General features: G+C 45.0%; 1 protein-coding gene across 1 annotated transcript in view; it reads right to left on the bottom strand.

Annotated features, from left to right (window-relative positions):
- The window catches only part of cdk19 (cyclin-dependent kinase 19), a gene marked incomplete at its 3' end in the record, with an annotated part of 215,960 nt that overhangs the window by 129,232 nt on the left and 66,809 nt on the right, over positions 1-19,919 (bottom strand). The window contains exons 3-5 of the mRNA XM_055665333.1: positions 13,921-14,031; positions 1,632-1,685; positions 1,405-1,545 (exon numbers count right to left, since the gene is read on the bottom strand). Of these exons, the coding sequence (XP_055521308.1) occupies positions 1,405-1,545; positions 1,632-1,685; positions 13,921-14,031 (306 nt within the window). The remainder of the gene's footprint in view (positions 1-1,404; positions 1,546-1,631; positions 1,686-13,920; positions 14,032-19,919) is intronic.

Raw genomic sequence — 19,919 nt, 5'->3', positions numbered from 1 at the left:
ACCATGCCAATTAGTCTACAGACCTGCACGTCTTTGGAGTGTGGGAGGAAACCGAAGATCCCGGTGAAAACCCACGCAGGTCACGAGGAGAACGTACAAACTCCGTACAGACAGCAACCTGCAGGCAGGATGGAAGCCGAGTCTCCAGCGCTGTAAGGCAGCAACTCTACCGCTGTGCCACTGTGCCACCAGTCTCTGGCACTGTGATCTCTACCAGCTGCCCTTTTTGTTATGTTATTTAATATAATATATTTTCTTTTTAAAGCTTCTTTTAATGCCACAATCTAAACTGAAAAGATACTAAACTTTATGACAACCTGTCTGAATAAAAGTTGCTGGCCTAGCAGCACATACCAATGTCAAGGCTAGAATGCTTCGAGTGACGTCATGTTGTGACTACAGCCCTTACAATGACCTTTTAAAGTTGTCAGCCCGATCACTGTCCCAAGACGTTACAATAATATACTATTTCCACCAGCCACCGAGAACATCTCTATTGTTACAAGCAGATCCAAGGTCATATATTCACGAACGGCAAATGAAAGGCTTTTCTGAAGGGTTTAGCTTTTTCCTTCAATGTGATTATGATACATCCTGCCAGACCTACTGTTTCAAGACGAAAATAATGATTGAAAAATATCATTAATCTATTTTTACTTTCAGACTTTGGAGATGCAGTGCAGAGCCACAGGATCATTTACAATTTTACTGAAGCCAATTAACCTACAAACCTGGACGTCATTGGTGTGTGGGAGGAAACCGGAGCTCACGGTAGAAAAACCCATGCGGTCACGGGGAGAACGTGCAAACTCCGTACAGGCAACGCCCGTAGTCAGGATGGAATCTGGGTCTCTGGCGCTGCGAGGCAGCAACTCCACTGCTGTGCCGCTCCCTATTGACTTTCACATTTTTGTTAAGTATATTTCAAAGACCACATTAAATGAAATTAAACAAACACTGCTGAAATTTTAAGGAATAAAATGCGTGTGGCCACACGACACCTTCCTGACCACTCGTTAATGCATAAAATTCACAGCAACGTGCGAGCAACTTGATAAATGACAGGAGCAGAATCAGGCCATTCAGCCCATCAAGTACTCCGCCATTCAATCATGGCTGATCTATCTCTCCCTCTCAACCCCATTCTGCTGCCAGCTCCCCAAAACCCCTGACACTTATACTAATCAAGAATCTATCCATCTCTGCCTTAAAAATATCCATGGGCCTCCACAGCCTTCTGCGGCAATGAATTCCACAGATTCTACACATTCACCACCCTCTGCCGAACAAGGAAACCCAGACTGAGAACAAGAGAGTGACTTAAAAAACATTCATGGTTTACACAGAAATAAATGGCAACTCAGGGTTTATTTTTTTATAGACAGTCCAAGAACTTATGCTTACCAAGTCTCTGTGCAGAACCCAATTTGTGTGTAGATAATGAATTCCATCAAGTATTTGATAAAGCAGTGATTTAACCATTCCCCGAGGCAACTGCACCGCTTTCTTATTTGCTTTTGAGGCACGATGGAACTTGATAATGTGCTATTGAGAAAGCAGAACAAAAGTGACAAGGTGTTTAATCCCAATATCCACAACATACATTTTACTTAAGGGCCTGTCCTACTTACTCGACTTTTCGGGCGCCTGCAGGGATGACAGTGGAACAAAAATGGCTGGTGCATCTAGGAATAACACAGAAGGTGCAGGATCAGTTCATTCCTAGGAGGAAGAAAGATTCCAAGGGGAGAAAGGGGCGACCGTGGCTGACAAGGGACGTCAGGGACAGTATAAAAATTAAAGAGAAGAAGTACAACGTAGCAAAGATGAGCGGGAAGCTAGAGGATTGGGTAATGTTTAAAGAGCAACAGAAGATAACCAAAAAGACAATACGGGGAGAAAAGATGAGGTACGAAGGTAAGCTAGCCAAGAATATAAAGCAGGATAGTAAAAGCTTCTTTAGGTATGTGAAGAGGAAAAAATTAGTCAAGACCAAAGTTGGACCCTTGAAGACTGAAAAAGGTGAATTTATTGTGGGGAACAAGGAAATGGCAGGTGAGTTGAACAGGTACTTTGGATCTGTCTTCACTAAGGAGGACACAAACAATCTTCCTGATATAGTAGTGGCCAGAGGATCTGGGGTGACGGAGGAACTGAAGGAAATCCACATTAGGCAGGAAATGGTGTTGGATAGACTGATGGGACTGAAGGCTGGTAAATCCCCAGGGCCTGATGGTCTGCATCCCAGGGTACTTAAGGGAAGTGGCTCTAGAAATCGTGGATGCATTGGTGATCATTTTCCAATGTTCTATAGACTCAGGATCAGTTCCTGTGGATTGAAGGGTAGCTAATGTTATCCCACTTTTTAAGAAAGGCGGGAGAGAGAAAGGGAATTATGGACCAGTTATCCTGACATCGGTGGTGGGGAAGATGCTGGAGTCAATTATAAAAGATGAAATAGCCGAACACTTGGATAGCAGTAACAGGATCGGTCCGAGTCAGCATTGATTTTACGAAGGGGAAATCATGCTTGACTAATCTTCTGGAATTTTTAGAAGATGTAACTAGGAAAATGGACAAGGGAGAGCCAGTGGATGCAGTGTACCTGGACTTTCAGAAAGCATTTGATAAGGTCCCACATAGGAGATTAGTGGGCAAAATTAGGGCACACGGTGTTAGGGGTAGAGTGCTGACATGGATAGAGAAGTGGTTGGCAGACAGGAAACAAAGAGTAGGGATTAACGGGTCCCTTTCAGAATGGCAGGCAGTACCTAGTGGGGTACCACGAGGCTTGGTGCTGGGACCACAGCTATTTACAATATACATCAATGATTTGGATGAAGGGATTCAAAGTAACATTAGCAAATTTGCAGATGACACAAAGCTGGGTGGCAGTGTGAACTGTGAGGAGGATGCTATGAGAATGCAGGGTGACTTGGACAGGTTGGGGGAGTGGGCAGATGTATGGCAGATGAAGTTTAATGTGGATAAATGTGAGGTTATCCACTTTGGTAGCAAAAACAGGAAGGCAGATTACTATCTAAATGGCGTCAAATTGGGAAAAGAGGAAGTACAACGGGATCTGGGGGTCCTTGAACATCAATCTATGAAAGCAAGCATGCATGTACAGCAGGCAGTGAAGAAAGCGAATGGCATGTTGGCCTTTATAACAAGAGGAATCGAATATAGGAGCAAAGAGGTCCTTCTGCAGTTGTACAGGGCCCCAGTGAGACCACACCTGGAGTATTGTGTGCAGTTTTGGTCCCCTAATTTGAGGAAGGACATTCTTGCTATTGAGGGAATGCAGCGTAGGTTTACAAGGTTAATTCCCGGGATGGCGGGACTGTCATATGTTGAGAGAATGGAGCAGCTGGGCTTGTACACTTTGGAGTTTAGAAGGATGAGAGGGTATCTCATTGAAACATATAAGATCGTTAAGGATTTGGACACGCTAGAGGCAGGAAACATGTTCCCGATGTTGGGGGAGTCCAGAACCAGGGGCTACAGTTTAAGAATAAAGAGTAAGCCATTGAGAACGGAGACAAGGAAACACTTTTTCACACAGAGAGTCAAGAGTTTGTGGAATTCTCTGCCTCAGAGGGCGGTGGAGGCAGGTTCTCTGGATGCTTTCAAGAGAGAGCTAGATAGGGCTCTTAAAAATAGCGGAGTCTGGGGATATGGGGAGAAGGCAGGAACGGGGTACTGATTGGGGATGATCAGCCATGATCAAATTGAATGGCTGGCTCGAAGCGTCAAATGGCCTACTCCTGCACCTATTGTCTATTGTCTATAGGTTGCCGAAAATGTTCAACATGCTGAAAATTCGGTGGCGACCAGAAAGACGCTACGACTCTTTGTGTGACTAGGAGACGACTCACGACCGTACAGGCGACACCCCGGCCGACATGTCGCGGGGTGAAGACTGTATGGTCGTGAGTAGTCGCCTAAAGAGTCGTACCTTGTTCTGGTCACCGCTGGACTTTCAACATGTTGAACATTTTCCACGGCCTGTAACGACCTATGACGGGTGCCGGCAGTCGCCGAGAAAGTGGCGTATGTGGGACAGGCCCTTTATGAGCAATGAAAATTTAAAAAAGCTGCAGATGTTTTAAATCTGAAATAAACTACAAACAGAAAATGTTGGAAGTGCTCATCAGTCAAACACCTGAACGGTTAAGCTCTGTTTCTCTTCCCCACGGATGCTGCCTGGCCTGCTGAATGTTTCCACCATTTTCCGTTGATACTGTCAGAGTCATTGAACAGTACTTCATTGTTCAATTGTAAATAAATGCACAAAATGCCTTGCATTCTGTGATGCATTCAATAAAATTCCCCATTACAAAAGTTTCTATTATACACTTTAGTTCTACACAAGCAGAAATAATCAATATAAACAAGGGAACAAAAGGAAATGTTCCACATCTGATGCAGAAAACAGCATTTTCTCAGCATAGCGAGCGAACATCGACACAGATGATCATTGCTGAAAATAGGTATTATTGTTCGGTTTAAGTTACAACATACGATTCCATTTTAAGAATTCTAGTTCCATGGTCGCATTTCTTCTCTCAGATTAACATAAATAATTCCGAACCACTTTATCAAAAAAAAAGCATGATATTCGACATCATTGCTGACTCATATTGTCTTAAAAAAATATACCTAAATGTGAGTGTGTGTGAATAGATGACCCGAAACGTCACCTATTTCCTTCGCTCCATAGATGCTACCTCACCCACAGCATTTTTGTCTACCTCAGATTCCCATTAAACCTTTCCCCCCTTATCTTAAACTTATGTCGTACAGTTCTCAATTACTCTACTCTGGGCATCTGCACCTTCCTCTCTCGTGACATGGACCCGTTACAGTTCGCACACTGCTCTCTCTCATCTTGACAGCCAGAAGGGGGGCTACGTGAGGATGCTGTTCATAGACTTCAGTTCAGCCTTCAACATGATAGTCCCCACCAGACTGGCCGGGAAGCTGCTGGAATTAGGGCTCAACACCTCCCTGTGTGCCTGGGCCCTGGACTTTCTCACCGCTAGGCCCCAGGTAGTCAAGATGCGAGAGAATACATCGATGTCCCTCACCCTGCGCACAGGATCGCCCCAGGGTTAAGTCCTCAGCCCCCTATTGTACTCCCTGTACACACATGACTGTGTGGCTAGGTTCAGCTCCAATTCAATAATTAAGTTTGCTGATGACACTGTGGTGGTGGGCCTGATCTCAGACAACGATGAGAAGGCCTACCGGGAGGAGGTGGCTGATCTAGCACTCTGGTGTCAGGACAACAGCCTCCTCTTGAACATCAAAAAAACTAAGGAGCTGATTGTGGACTTTAGGAGGGCACATCATCCGAGGGCGTACACTCCATTGAGGATAAATGGGGATACTGTGGATAGGGTGAACTGTTTTAAATATCTGGGAGTCCACATCTCCGAGGATATGACATAGACATCACACGCTGCAACACTGGTGAGTAAGGCACGGCAACCTGCCTCCATCCTTCAACTGTGTACACAACAAGCACTTACACCAAGCACGTACAACAAGCAGACCGAGTCATGGAAATGTGTGCACATCCCTGGAGTAGGCGGCACGCAAAATATTTAAAGGCATTTAAAATCCTTAAAGGCTTTACATAGAAACATAGAAATTAGGTGCAGGAGTAGGCCATTCAGCTCTTCAAGCCTGCACCGCCATTCGATATGATCATGGCTGATCATCCAACTCAGTATCCCATCCCTGCCTTCTCTCCATACCCCCTGATCCCTTTAGCCACAAGGGCCACATCTAACTCCCTCTTAAATATAGCCAATGAATTGGCCTCAACTACCTTCTGTGGCAGAGAATTCCACAGATTCAGCACTCTCTGTGTGAAAAATGTTTTTCTCATCTCGGTCCTAAAGGATTTCCCCTTGATCCTAAAACTGTGACCCCTTGTCCTGGACTTCCCCACCATCGGGAACAATCTTCCTGCATCTAGCCTGTCCAACCCCTTAAGAATTTTGTAAGTTTCTATAAGATCCCCTCTCAAACTTCTAAATTCTAGTGATCTTATATGTTTAAATTTGATCCCCTCTTGTTTTTCTAAATTCCAGAGTGTACAAGCCCAGTCGCTCCATTCCATGACAGTCCCGCCATCCCGGGAATTAACCTTGTGAACCTACGCTGCACTCCCTCGATTGCAAGAATGTCCTTCCTCAAATTTGGAGACAAAAACTGCACACAATACCCCAGGTGTGGTCTCACTAGGGCCCTGTACAACTGCAGAAGGACCTCTTTGCTCCTATACTCAACTCCTCTTGTTATGTAGGCCAACATGCCATTGGCTTTCTTCCTGCCTGCTTCTTTCCTCTTTCTACTAGAGATGTTACTGCACACACGTGTGCTGAGCTACGGGGAAAGGTTGGGCAGCGAGAACTTTATTACTTGCAGCATACGAGGGTGAGAGGTGATCTTCTAGAGAAGTATAGGAACATGAGGGGAATAGATAGGGTGAATGTACAGAGTCTTTTACCCATTGTAGGGGAATCAAAAACAAGAGGTCCTAGGTTAAAGTGAGAGGAGCAAGATTTATGATGGGAAACTTTTTCACATTGAGAATGGTGGATATATGGAACGAGCTGCCAGAGGAGGTAGCTGAAGCAGATACTATAACAGTGTTTAACTTGGACAAGTACAGGGATAGGAAATGTTTCGAGGGATATGGCCGAATGCGGACAAATGGTACCAGCTTAGATGGGATATCTAGGTCGGCATGGGCGTTGGGCCGTAAGGCCTGTTTCTGTGCTGCTTTATGACATGCTTTAAATGGTACCTTCCATTTAAATGCCTATTCATTCATCTCTGTGTCTTTCTTGAGCATTCTTCAACCCTCCTTCTCATTTGTCAAAGTCTGCTGCTTACTCAGAAGTAGGTTTGATTTGTTTTTCCATGTCTGATCAGTGGATCCAGCACATGTTTAGTTTCTGTCAGTCCAGGCAACATCTTTTACATAAGTCTCTTTCCGTTTGCCTTCCCGTAATGTTGCATCTTTTGTGGGGGATTTTTTTAAAGAAGTTTACATCTTCTGAAAAGCTATACAAGCATCTACCTCACAATTGAGTGAATGCCCAATTGTAAAGGGCCTGTCCCACTTACGCAACCTTTTTGGCGACTGCCGGCACCCGTCATAGGTCGCCGGAAAATGTCAACATGTTGAAAATTCAGCGGTGACCAGAAAGACACTACGACTCTTTGGGTTGAAAATATTCGGCGACCTATAAAAACATAGAAAATAGGTGGAGGAGTAGGCCATTCGGCCCTTCGAGCCTGCACCGCCATTTAATATGATCATGGCTGATCATCCAACTCAGTATCCTGGACCTGCCTTCTCTCCATACCCCCTGATCCCTTTAGCCACAAGGGCCACATCTAACGCCCTCTTAAATATAGCCAATGAACTGGCCTCAACCACCTTCTGTGGCAGAGAATTCCAGAGATTCACCACTCTCTGTGTGAAAAATGTTTCTCTCATCTCGGTCCTAAAAGATTTCCCCCTTATCCTTAAACTGTGATCCCTTGTTCTGGACTTCCCCAACATCGGGAACAATCTTCCTGCATCTAGCCTGTCCAACCCCTTAAGAATTTTGTAAGTTTCTATAAGATCCCCCCTCAATCTTCTAAATTCTAGCGAGTACAAGCCGAGTCTATCCAGTCTTTCTTCATATGAAAGTCCTGACATCCCAGGAATCAGTCTGGTGAACCTTCTCTGTACTCCCTCTATGACGGATGCCGGCAGTCACCGAAAAGGTCGCGTAAGTGGGACAGGCCCTTAAGAGTTCACAAATGGTATTCAATCCCACTTCTGCTGACACCAACTTCTATCAAATCAATCTGTATTCTTTACTTGAATAAAAACAGCTGAGGTTTACCAATCGGTCTGAAGAAGGGTTTCGGGCCGAAACGTCGCCTATTTCCTTCGCTCCTTAGATGCTGCTGCACCCGCTGAGTTTCTCCAGCATTTTTGTCTACCTCAGGTTTACCAAACCTTTCTTTCTAATGTACATCCGTACACATGAGGTTATGCTCGTGAATCTTGTGCGAGATCGACACAAAATGCTGGAATAGAGCTTTCTCTTTTGCCCATCATAATTTCCATAATAAAAAAAGTTGGAAACATTCAACAGAATCCATCAACACGTGTGCAAGAGTCAGAGCAAGCAAGCGCGGGCTCGGCGATCGTTTCGCTGAACACCTCCGCTCAGTCCGTCTTAACCTACCTGATCTCCTCGTGGCCCAGCACTTCACCTCCCCCTCCCATTCCCAATCTGACCTGGGCCTCCTCCATTGTCAGAGTGAGGCCCAGCACAAATTGGAGGAACAGCACCTCATATTTCGCTTGGGTAGTTTACACCCCAGCGGCATCCATTTATTTATTTATTTATTTATTTATTTATTATTTATTTATTTATTTATCTATTTGTTTGTTTATTTATTTATTTATTAGTTATTTATTCCAGACAGAATAAAAGAATAGAAAGCGAATGTGAAACAGCATACAAAAAAACAAAACAAGAATATTTATAAAGTGTCATAAACAATATCTATAAATAAATGAAATCGTATGTGAACAAAAAGGAGCAGGAAGAAGTCAAAGCTTATTAATTCCCACCCCTTATTCAACTACTTGTAATTATCTCATACAAATTTAGCAGCTATATGTACACCATATGGACCCCAGCAGCTATATGCACAACACATTATTTACATTTATACACTAATCAAATATTTACAAAGCCATACAAAAAAGAAAAAAAGAAAAAGAAAAGAAAAAACCCGCAAATACTATACAGTATCTTAGCCATATTTACAACCCATCACTCTATAATCACCCTTCCCAATACAATCAGTATAACAAATATCACAATCACTTGATACATTGACTTCTCTAACTTCAGATAGCCCTTGCTTTCCCCCTCTCTCCATCCCTCTCCCCTTCCCAGTTCTCCCACCAGTCTTACTGTCTCCGCCTACATTCTATCTTTGTCCCGCCCCCTCCCCTGACATCAGTCTGAAGGAGGGTCTCTCCAGAGATGCTGCCTCACCCGCTGTTACTCCAGCATTTTGTGTCTACTAACATTTGTGGAATCCAGGTTAATAACCCCGTGACCACCCTTCTTCTAACCCATTATGGGCCTTTCTGATGTAGACAAAAGTGCTGGAGAAACTCAGCAGGTGCAGCAGCATCTATGGAGCGAAGGAAATAGGCAATGTTTTGGGCTGAAACCCTTCTTCAGAACGCGGGAGGGTGAGGGGGGGGGGGGGGTGGGGGGGGAGAAGAAAGGAAAAAGGATGAGGAGGGGCCCGAGGGCTGAGGGACAGTTGAGAAGGGGAGGAGACAACTAGGGCTACCTGAAATTGGAGAAGTCAATGTTCAGGCCACCGGGGTGTAAACTGCCCAAGCGGAATATGAGGTGCTGCTCCTCCAATTTCCGGTGTAGAGCTCATGGAGGAGGCCCAGGACAGAGAGGTCGGATTCGGAATGGGAGGGGGAGTTAAAGTGCTGAGCCACCGGGAGGTCAGGTTGGTTAATGCGGACCGAGCGGAGGTGTTGGGCGAAACGATCGCCAAGCCTACGCTTGGTCTCACCGATGTTGAGCAGCTGACATCTAGAGGCGATGTAGATCAGCTGACCTCTAGAGTGACATCCAGATATCTAGTTTGTCTACCTTCGATTTTCCAGCATCTGCAGTTCCTTCTTAAACACATGGGCTTTTCTAATGAAGGGATTAGTCACTCACCACTTGACAGTCAACATCTGACCTGTCCCTGCAGCTACAATGTTTATGACGCTGGTCCCGTTAAGTTTCTGGTCAATGGTGACCAAAGATACTAAAGATACAAAGATACAAAGATGTGGTGTATCTGGACTTCCAGAAGGCTTTCGACAAGGTCCCACATAAGAGATTAGTATACAAACTTAAAGCACACGGCATTGGGGGTTCAGTATTGATGTGGATAGAGAACTGGCTGGCAAACAGGAAGCAAAGAATAGGAGTAAACTTTTCACAATGGCAGGCAGTGACTAGTGGGGTACCCCAAGGCTCAGTACTGGGACCCCAGCTATTTACAATATATATTAATGATCTGGATGAGGGAATTGAAGGCAATATCTCCAAGTTTGCGGATGACACTAAGCTGGGGGGCAGTGTAAGCTGTGAGGAGGATGCTAGGAGACTGCAAGGTGACTTGGATAGGCTGGGTGAGTGGGCAAATGTTTGGCAGATGCAGTATAATGTGGATAAATGTGAGGTTATCCATTTTGGTGGCAAAAACGGGAAAGCAGACTATTATCTAAATGGTGGCCGATTGGGAAAGGGGGAGATGCAGCGAGACCTGGGTGTCATTGTACACCAGTCATTGAAGGTAGGCATGCAGGTGCAGCAGGCAGTAAAGAAAGCGAATGGTATGTTAGCTTTCATTGCAAAAGGATTTGAGTATAGGAGCAGGGAGGTTCTACTGCAGTTGTACAGGGTCTTGGTGAGACCACACCTGGAGTATTGCGTACAGTTTTGGTCTCCAAATCTGAGGAAGGACATTATTGCCATAGAGGGAGTGCAGAGACGGTTCACCAGACTGATTCCTGGGATGTCAGGACTGTCTTTTGAAGAAAGACTGGATAGACTTGGTTTATACTCTCTAGAATTTAGGAGATTGAGAGGGGATCTTATAGAAACTTACAAAATTCTTAAGGGGTTGGACAGGCTAGATGCAGGAAGATTGTTCCCGATGGTAGGGAAGTCCAGGACAAGGGGTCACAGCTTAAGGATAAGGGGGAAATCCTTTAAAACCGAGATGAGAAGAACTTTTTTCACACAGAGAGTGGTGAATCTCTGGAACTCTCTGCCACAGAGGGTAGTTGAGGCCAGTTCATTGGCTATATTTAAGAGGGAGTTAGATGTGGCCCTTGTGGCTAAGGGGATCAGGGGGTATGGAGAGAAGGCAGGTACGGGATACTGAGTTGGATGATCAGCCATGATCACATTGAATGGCGGTGCAGGCTCGAAGGGCCGAATGGCCTACTCCTGCACCTAATTTCTATGTTTCTATGTTTTAATGCACTGTAGAAGTATGATTTCAATGTTTTTTGTATGAAGTATTTTTAAGAGGTGACTTTTTAAGGGGTAACTTTATCCACACAAAGGGTGGTGGGTGTATGGAACAAGCTGCCAGAGGAGGTAGTTGAGGCAGGGACCATCCAAACATTTAAGAAAAAGTTAGACTGATACATGGATAGGACAGGTTTGGAGGTATGGACCAAAAGCAGGTGGCGTAGCTGGAACATGTTGGCGGGTGTGGGCAAGTTGCACCGAAGGGCCTGTTTTCACACTGTATCACTCTATGACTACATTATACCTCCACCATGCATGAATGCTTCAAAATCAAGTGATCAAGTTTTATTGCCATATACTCAAGCATAGAAACATAGAAAATAGGTGCAGGAATAGGCCATCGGCCCTTCGAGCCAGCACTGCCATTCAATATGATCATGGCTATTCATCTAAAATCAGTACCTCTTTCCTGTTTTTTCCCCATATCCCTTGATGTCGTTAGCCCCAAGAACTAAATCTAACTCTCTCTTGAAAACATCCAGTGAATTGGCCTGCACTGCCTTCTGTGGCAGAGAATTCCACAGATTCACAACTCTCTGCGTGAAGAAACTTTGTTCTCATCTCAGTCCTAACTGCCCCCCCCCCTTTATTCTTAAACTGTGACCCATGGTTCTGAACGCCCCCAACATCGGGAATATTTTTCCTGCAGTTACAGTAAGTGAAAATCTAGCAGGCATGCAGGATGCTTTCTCCAACCACCCCCATTTGAAGTCCACTATCTTCCACCGTTTCTACCCAGTGTTTGGCACTTACTTCCAGCAGCCACTGGTTGTCCTCCAGGATGCACTCTCTCTCCTCTCAACCCCCCTCTCTCTCTCCCCCTCCCCTCCCCTCCATCTCTCTTTCCCCTCTCTCTCTCCTCTCTCCCTCTCCTCTCTCCTCTCACCCCTCTCTCTCCCGTCTCACCACAGAGCGTGAGAAATTTCTGATCAGCGTGAGGGCGTGAGAGTTTGCTTGAGGGCGTGATTCTCACGCTCAAAGCGTGAGAGTTGGCAGCCCTGTGGAAACTGACAATGCTGTTCAATGTCATGATCTTCAAAGCTAAGGGATTATCTTGCAAGACGCACACAAAACACAAAGGTCTGGATGAACTCAGCGGGTCAGGCAGCGTCGGTGGAGTGAATGGACAGATAATATTTCGGGTCAGGTCCCTTCTTCAGGCTCAAACTCTTCTATCCTTTCACGTCAGTTCAGCGTTTCGAAGGAAGTGACTCATCAGTCTAAAGAAGGGTCATGATCCAAAATGTCACGTGTCCATTCCCTCCACAGATGCTGCTTGACCCACTGAGTTCCTCCAGCATTTTGTGCTTTGCTCAAGATTCCAGCATCTGCAGGTTCTTGTGTCTCCATCTTGCTCGACTTGGTCATTGTCTTAGCTTTATGTTGAACAAATACTGCTCAGTTCTGAGTAGCCCAAGCCTAAAAGCTGAGGCTACAGTCAGGAATGCCAGGATCTTATAGAGCAAGCTTGACGTACGAAGCAGCCTGTTTATATTTAGCTGACAGTCACAATGTGGAACTAGGCCATTCGGCCCATCGCATCCACACTGACCAACGATCACCGATACACAAGTTGTGTCCAACACACGAGGGACAATTTACAATTTTACCAAAGCCAATTAACCTACAAACCCTTACGTCTTTGGAATGTGGGAGGGAACCGAAGCACCTGGAGAAACCCACACAGGTCACAGGGAGAACGTACAAACTCTGTAAAGACAGCATCTGTAATCAGGATCAAACCCTGGATTCTGGTGCTGTAAGGCTGCAACTCTACCACTGTGCCACCCCACACAACGTGTGTTCTGTGGAGGAAAGAACTGTAGATGCTGGTTTAAATCAAAGATAACACTAAATGCTGGAGTAAAGGGCCTGTCCCACTGACGTGTCCTTGGCACCGCGTGGTTGCGTTGAGGCGCACGGCACCGTATGGCCGCGCGGGGCCGATCCCACTGAGAAGCGCGGAGGGGTACGGAGATGTGCGCGACATCGCGCGGGGCTCCGAAATCTTTGTAGCGAACAAAATCTTCGCACGCCAACGGCCTGTCGCGGAACTGACGGCCAAAGTGGGACAGGCCCAAGACCCTGGCGCGACGCAACGTCTCACCTCCAACAGCAGCAGAAGCAGGAAAACCATCGCCGAGCTCGGCCTGGGGCTCACGGCCGTTGCGGTCCGGATCCGCCCCCACTTCTACTCCCAGAGCGGGGCCAAGAAAATTGAAGATGAACACAAAATGCTGGAGTAACTCAGCGGGACCGGCAGCATCTCTGGAGAGAAGCTATGGGTGACGTTTCGGGTCAAAACCCTTCTTTTCAGACTGAAGAAGAGTCTCGACACGAGACATCACCCATTGCTTCTCTCCAGAGATACTGCCGGTCCCGCTGAGTTACTCCAGTTTTGTGTCCATCTCCAAATGACATCACACGGTCCAGCCGGCTGTGCGTACGCATGTAATCGCGCCCGACCTTCGCAGGACCATCGCGACTCAACGCGACCACAAGGTCGCGTAATTTGCGTGCCAAGGACACGTAAGTGGGACAGGCCCTTTAATTCAGCAGGACAGGCAGCACCGTTGGAGAGAAGGAATGGATGACATTTTGGGTCGAGACCCTTAAAGACTGTATGTTCTGTGACCATATGTTCTGTGGATCTTTCTGCTTGGAAACAAGGGGCACTTCTTTCTCTAAGGAGTTACAAGTGGATGCATTCATCAGCTAATATTCCCATTTCAAGTGCTTAAGATTCTAGCGACAGAGTCCTTACCCATAAATCGTGCTCGGCGTAATCAAACAGGAGCCATACTTTTCTGTCGCTGTGTGAAAGAAATACCTTCTGCAAGGCAATCACGTTCGGGTGCTTCAACTCTCGCAGCAACTGGGAGGAAAGAAATTGAAATAATTGAATATAATCGGTAAAGGTGCAGCGGTACACTTAGACAGACAACAATAAATCAGCCGTACATCTTACATTATACCTGAAAAATAATCTGTCAACACACAACAATAGACAATAGACAATAGGTACAGGAGTGGGCAATTCGGCCCTTCGAGCCATCACTGCCATTCAATGTGATCATGGCTGATCAATCCACAAGCAGGACCCCGTTCCTGCCTTCTCCCCATATCCCCTGACTCCGCTGTTTTTAAGAGCCCTATCTAGCTCTCTCTTGAAAGCATCCAGAGAACCGGCCTCCACCGCCCTCTGAGGCAGAGAATTCCACAGACTCACCACTCTCTGTGAGAAAAAGTGTTTCCTCGTCTCCGTTCTAAATGGCTTACTCCTTATTCTTAAACTGTGGCCCCTGGTTCTGGACTCCCCCAACATCGGGAATATGTTTCCTGCCTCTGGCATGTCCAAACCCTTAAGAATCTTAACAACTCTAGCGTGTCCAAACCCTTAACAACCATCCTACCACACCCAGAGAGCAATGCTGAACTACCATCGACCTCATTCCACGGTGGAACAGGCGGAGGACGATGGCTGACCTTAGTGGAGCGTCACAACGGCTGGGAAGGCGGATGAAGGCTGCAGCAGAAAAGGGTCTCCGGTCGTCTTGGACTCCATGCCACTGGATCCTGACCCAGATCTGTCAAGGACCGTGGGGTGGCTGTCTGTGCACCAGTCTCCCCACGTTAAACAAAGTCACGCACAGGCGTCCTCCATGAGAGTCACAAGTGACCACCAATGATGACATATCTGTTGTGCTGCACCAAGTAAGAATTTCATTGTTCCATTTCGGACAAATGACAATAAAACACTCTTAACTCTTGATTCAGATAGTTGTAGATAAATCTGTATTCTTTGACATGCACACAGCAAAATCAAGCCTCAGGGGGTTACAACCAACAAGGCATGGAACTGTATAGTAAATCAAAAGTTAATTTTTGAATAAGAATGGTAGAATCAACTTTGAACTTTTTGGCTGACTGAAAAAGCATTCATTGTGAAGCACTCGAAGTGAAGGCGGCTCTCGACCCAAAACGTCGCCTATTCCTTCGCTCCTGGATGCTGTGTCACCCGCTGAGTTTCTCCAGCATTTTTGGCTACCATTGAAATCTACTGTGATGCCTCCTGATTAGACCCCAGGACTGTGCTCTTGGTGAAAGGGCATGATCGTACTGAGGCGCGTGCAAGAAAGATTTCAGAGTGGAGAGTGGGGAAGGGTAATCAGCCTGTCCCACTTAGGCGATTTTTCAGGCGTCTCTCCACATTCCACACCTGAAAAACCGGCGACTGGAATGGCGACTGCCAGAGTGGAATATGTGATGTGTCGGGTCGGGACCCTTCTTCAGACTGAGAGTCCGGGGGAAAATAAATGAGAGATATAGACGGCGTCCAGGAGCATAAAAGACTGCAAAAAGTTGTAAACACTGCCCAGTCCATCATCGGCTCTGACCTCCCCACCATCAAGGGGATCTATCGCAGTGGTTGCCTCAAAAAGGCTGGCAGCTTCATCAAAGATCCATGCCATCTTGGCCACACACTCATCTCCCCGCTACCTTCAGGTAGAAGGTACAGGAGCCTGAAATCTGCAACATCCAGATTCAGGAATAGCTACTTCCCCACAGCCATCAGGTTATTAAACTCAACTCAAACAAAACTCTGATCGTTAAATAGCCCATTGCACTTTATCTGTTTATTTATGTGTGTATATATATATATAAAATCATTGGTATATGGACACACTGATCTGTTCTGTATTTATGCCTACTATTTTCTGTTGCGCTGAAGCAAAGCAAGAATTTCATTGTCCTATCTGGTGCACATGACAATAAACTCTCTTGAATCTTGAATATAGAGAGATAAAAAACAAATGAATGAAAGACATGCAAAAAAGTAATGATGATAAAGGAAGCAGGTCATTGTTAGCCGTGGTCTCGGTAAAAACGAGATACAGACAATGGGACTCAATAAGACAACTTTGAAGCTGGTACAATCAGCTTCCCATCAGAACTGCCCGCTCCCTCGACTCCTTTAAGCTGAGACTTAAAACTCATCTTTACTCTCAAGCCTTTCTTGAGGTCCTCTGAGTGAGGGCTATATGTATGTGGTGATGTTCGTACCACCAATGTAAAGCACTTTGGCCAACGAGAGTTGTTTTTTAAATGTGCTATATAAATAGCAATGTTACAAAATTTTGAGATTTAAAAAATCAACTCTGCAATTTATCCCATCAGATAAAGCATAACAATAAGTTTAATCTGACACCTAATTCACTTTCATATCTCGTAATAAAAAAGTTATGGCCATTTTCATACTCGGAAATTAGCATCTTGTTCCCTATTGATTTTCTATGGACATAACAAAAAAGCTGTGATCATGGACAGTCAAAAGCACATAACCTTCTTAAAAATTAAGAGAACTGAATGAAATTTTCAGTTATCATAGATTGAAGCATTCTGAAACAAATATAAAATAATCTTACTTGGATGACCTGAAATTAAAGCATATAATTAGTTAGTTACCCAATTGTAGCTAATTTCAAACTTCAATTACTAGATCTAAACATCTATCCATTTCTTAATAAATGATTAACATTTTTAAATGTTAAGGACGACAGATAACACAATGGGCTAAGAGTTCGGCTGGCGACCGGAAGGTAGCCGGTTCAAATCCCGCTTGGAGTGCATACTGTCGTTGTGTCCTTGGGCAAGACACTTCACCCACCTTTGCCTGTAATGGAATGTTACGGTGGCAGGCGCGGGCACACCGCGACGCCCTGTGTCTCCCTTTCAAGGGAGATGCTAAAAATGCATTTCGTTGTCTCTGTACTGTACACTGACAATGACAATAAATTGAATCATTTCATTTCATTTTTTTTTTAAATAGCCCAAGTGTCCAAATAATATTCACAAATAATTCACAATAAAACATGATTTTTAAATCTCATTTACATCAATTTATAGGCCAAATGGAAGGAATTTAGTGTTCAATTGCTGTAAATTAAAGTCAATTTAAATCAGCTTTCTAGTGGGTTCCTGGGAACGCGCTGGTTTAGAACGTTCACATTGCGCTGGATTTGTGCCCTCAAATGCCCAGAAAAATACTGCGGGATATAAAGAGCCCAAAATGAACTACTCCCTATAGAAAACTTTATATACAGGGTTATATACAAGCCCCATTTAATGTAAAAATAAGGTACATACCTTTAATTGTTTGCTTTATAAAACCCTGGGGCTGCGAGAGGTTGCGAGTTTAGAGAGTGATTTTTAAACTACTATAACTATTATACAAGGCCATAAAAACTAATAATACCTTTTGCGACGGGGTCTTTCAGCGATTTTCCGTTAATGATTTACTAGGCTGAACATTTTCGATTGCAACAGCCTAGTAAAAATCGCGTTTTAAACCCGCCCCCTCTAAACAGCGCCAAAATCGCGCACACGGGGTAGGGCAGATGCTCAGCCACGATTCAGGTAGGTTTTGTAACATACCTAATATAAATAAAAGTGACTTGACTTGACAGGTTGGGTGAGGGAGTGGTGGAGAGAGAGGGGTTGCAAGGGTTACTTGAAGTTAGTGAAATCAATATTCATACCGCTGGGTTGTAAGCTGCCCACCACATCACTGATATAATGCAGCATGGAATTGACACAGTTCAACCGATTGATATAGGATGACATTATGCATGCCAGCTTCTTCAGTGATCACATTGCTGCATGTACAAACCAGAGAGGGTTGCATCATATTACAATTGCATCATATTTAACCGTACCGGATGCACATTTTGTTGTTTTTCTTGCTACGGTTCGAGACGTATTTCAGATTTTCACGTCACAGTGAGAGCACATGCACAAAGTCCAAGCCGCAAACAACGACGCATCGTAGAATACCCTATCCATGACTGTATTCCCATCTAAGTAAAGCTCTATTGCAGCAGTCTCGTATAACGTTCGTGGTAAAGTGAAACCATGCATGGAAACCAGAGAGTAAGCGATCGTCTGGAGGAATACCAACTGCAGATAATTCAGCAGCGTGCGATATTCCAGATAAGGAATGATGACAGATCAAAAGACCGCTGACATGTCAGCATTTACGGCTAAGATTCAAGCATATTACCTGCACGAGCTATATGGCATAAATAGGAAGTGTAACTTCTCTGCACTACAAGGAACACAACATTGCTTTCCTTCTACGTAGGGTGGCAGAAGATGCCGACATTGTACATTCTGCTTCATTCATACACTGCCAGAAGCAGAGGTCCAAACACGCACCAATGTTGTTGGTGAATTGGGCCTGGCCAAGCTGGCCATTCGCGAGTCAAGGTGCCAGTTGGTGGAGGGCTCTACCCGAGCCGGCTGCCTGCTCCTTTTCCGGGGTTACGTCCGTGCCCGGGTGGGGTTAGGATGGGTATACTCCCTGTCAACGGGCACCCTGAGGGAGTTCTGGGACCGCTGGGCTCCGCAGGGTGTTGAATGTATCCTCAATCCTCATTGCGTACAGTTTTGGTCTCCTAATCTGAGGAAAGACATTCTTGCCATAGAGGGAGTACAGAGAAGGTTCACCAGACTGATTCCTGGGATGTCAGGACTTTCATATGAAGAAAGACTGGATAGACTCGGTTTGTACTCGCTAGAATTTAGAAGATTGAGGGGGGATCTCATAGAAACTTACAAAATTCTTAAGGGGTTGGACAGGCTAGATGCAGGAAGATTGTTCCCGATGTTTGGGGAAGTCCAGAACAAGGGGTCACAGTTTAAGGATAAGGGGGAAGTTTAGGACCGAGATGAGGAAAACTTTTTTCACACAGAGAGTGGTGAATCTCTGAAATTCTCTGCCGCAGAAGGTAGTTGAGGCCAGTTCATTGGCTATATTTAAGAGGGAGTTAGATGTGGCCCTTGTGGCTAAAGGGATCAGGGGGTATGGAGAGAAGGCAGGAACAGGATACTGAGTTGGATGATCAGCCATGATCATATTTTTTGGCGGTGCAGGCTCGAAGGGCCGAATGGCCTACTCCTGCACCTATTTTCTATGTTTCTATGTTTCTATGTTAATAAGGATTGTAACATAGCTGTATAGTAGTCTATGATGGATATATGTTTGTATTGTATTATGGTGGTGGGTTCTGGCTTGTTTTATTGTAGTGTAAATATTATTTTTTAATAATTGTGTACATTTTTTGATTAAAAAAAAAATGTTGTTGAGAATTGAACACAAATTAACCAAGTCCCAAACACGTGCACATCAATGAAACGCATAATTCAATTTGTGCCTCTCCGTCACAACGGCCTTTCAATCAATGAACGCACAAGAAACTGCAGATATGAGCAAAACGCAAAGCGGAGCAGGTCAGGCGGTATCTGGGCAGGCGATGTTTCACTCGGGATCCGCCCTCAGACTTAATTAACCTAGTCAAAGCCAGCAAGATAGAATCATACTTTCTTGAACACATACATGGGGATTTATAATCCTTAGAAAGAGATTTAAATTCCACGGAAATTAACAGCTTAAATATTACAAACACAAATTCAAAACTAAGTTGAAAAGTTCAGAATGGCAGGCAGTGGCGAGTGGAGTGCCGCAAGGCTCGGTGTTGGGGCCGCAACTGTTTACCATATATATTAATGATTTGGAAGAGGGAATTAGGAGCAACACTAACAAGTTAGCAGATGACACAAAGCTGGGTGGCAGTGTGAGCTGTGAAGAGGATGTTAGGAGGTTGCAGGGTGACCTGGACAGGTTGAGTGAGTGGGCAGATGCGTGGCAGATGCAGTATAATATAGATAAATGTGGGGTTATCCACTTTGGCGGCAAAAACAAGG

This window comes from Leucoraja erinacea, unplaced genomic scaffold (genome assembly GCF_028641065.1).
Source record: "Leucoraja erinacea ecotype New England unplaced genomic scaffold, Leri_hhj_1 Leri_117S, whole genome shotgun sequence".
NCBI lineage: Eukaryota > Metazoa > Chordata > Chondrichthyes > Rajiformes > Rajidae > Leucoraja > Leucoraja erinaceus.
This window is presented reverse-complemented; position numbering and strand designations above follow the sequence as displayed.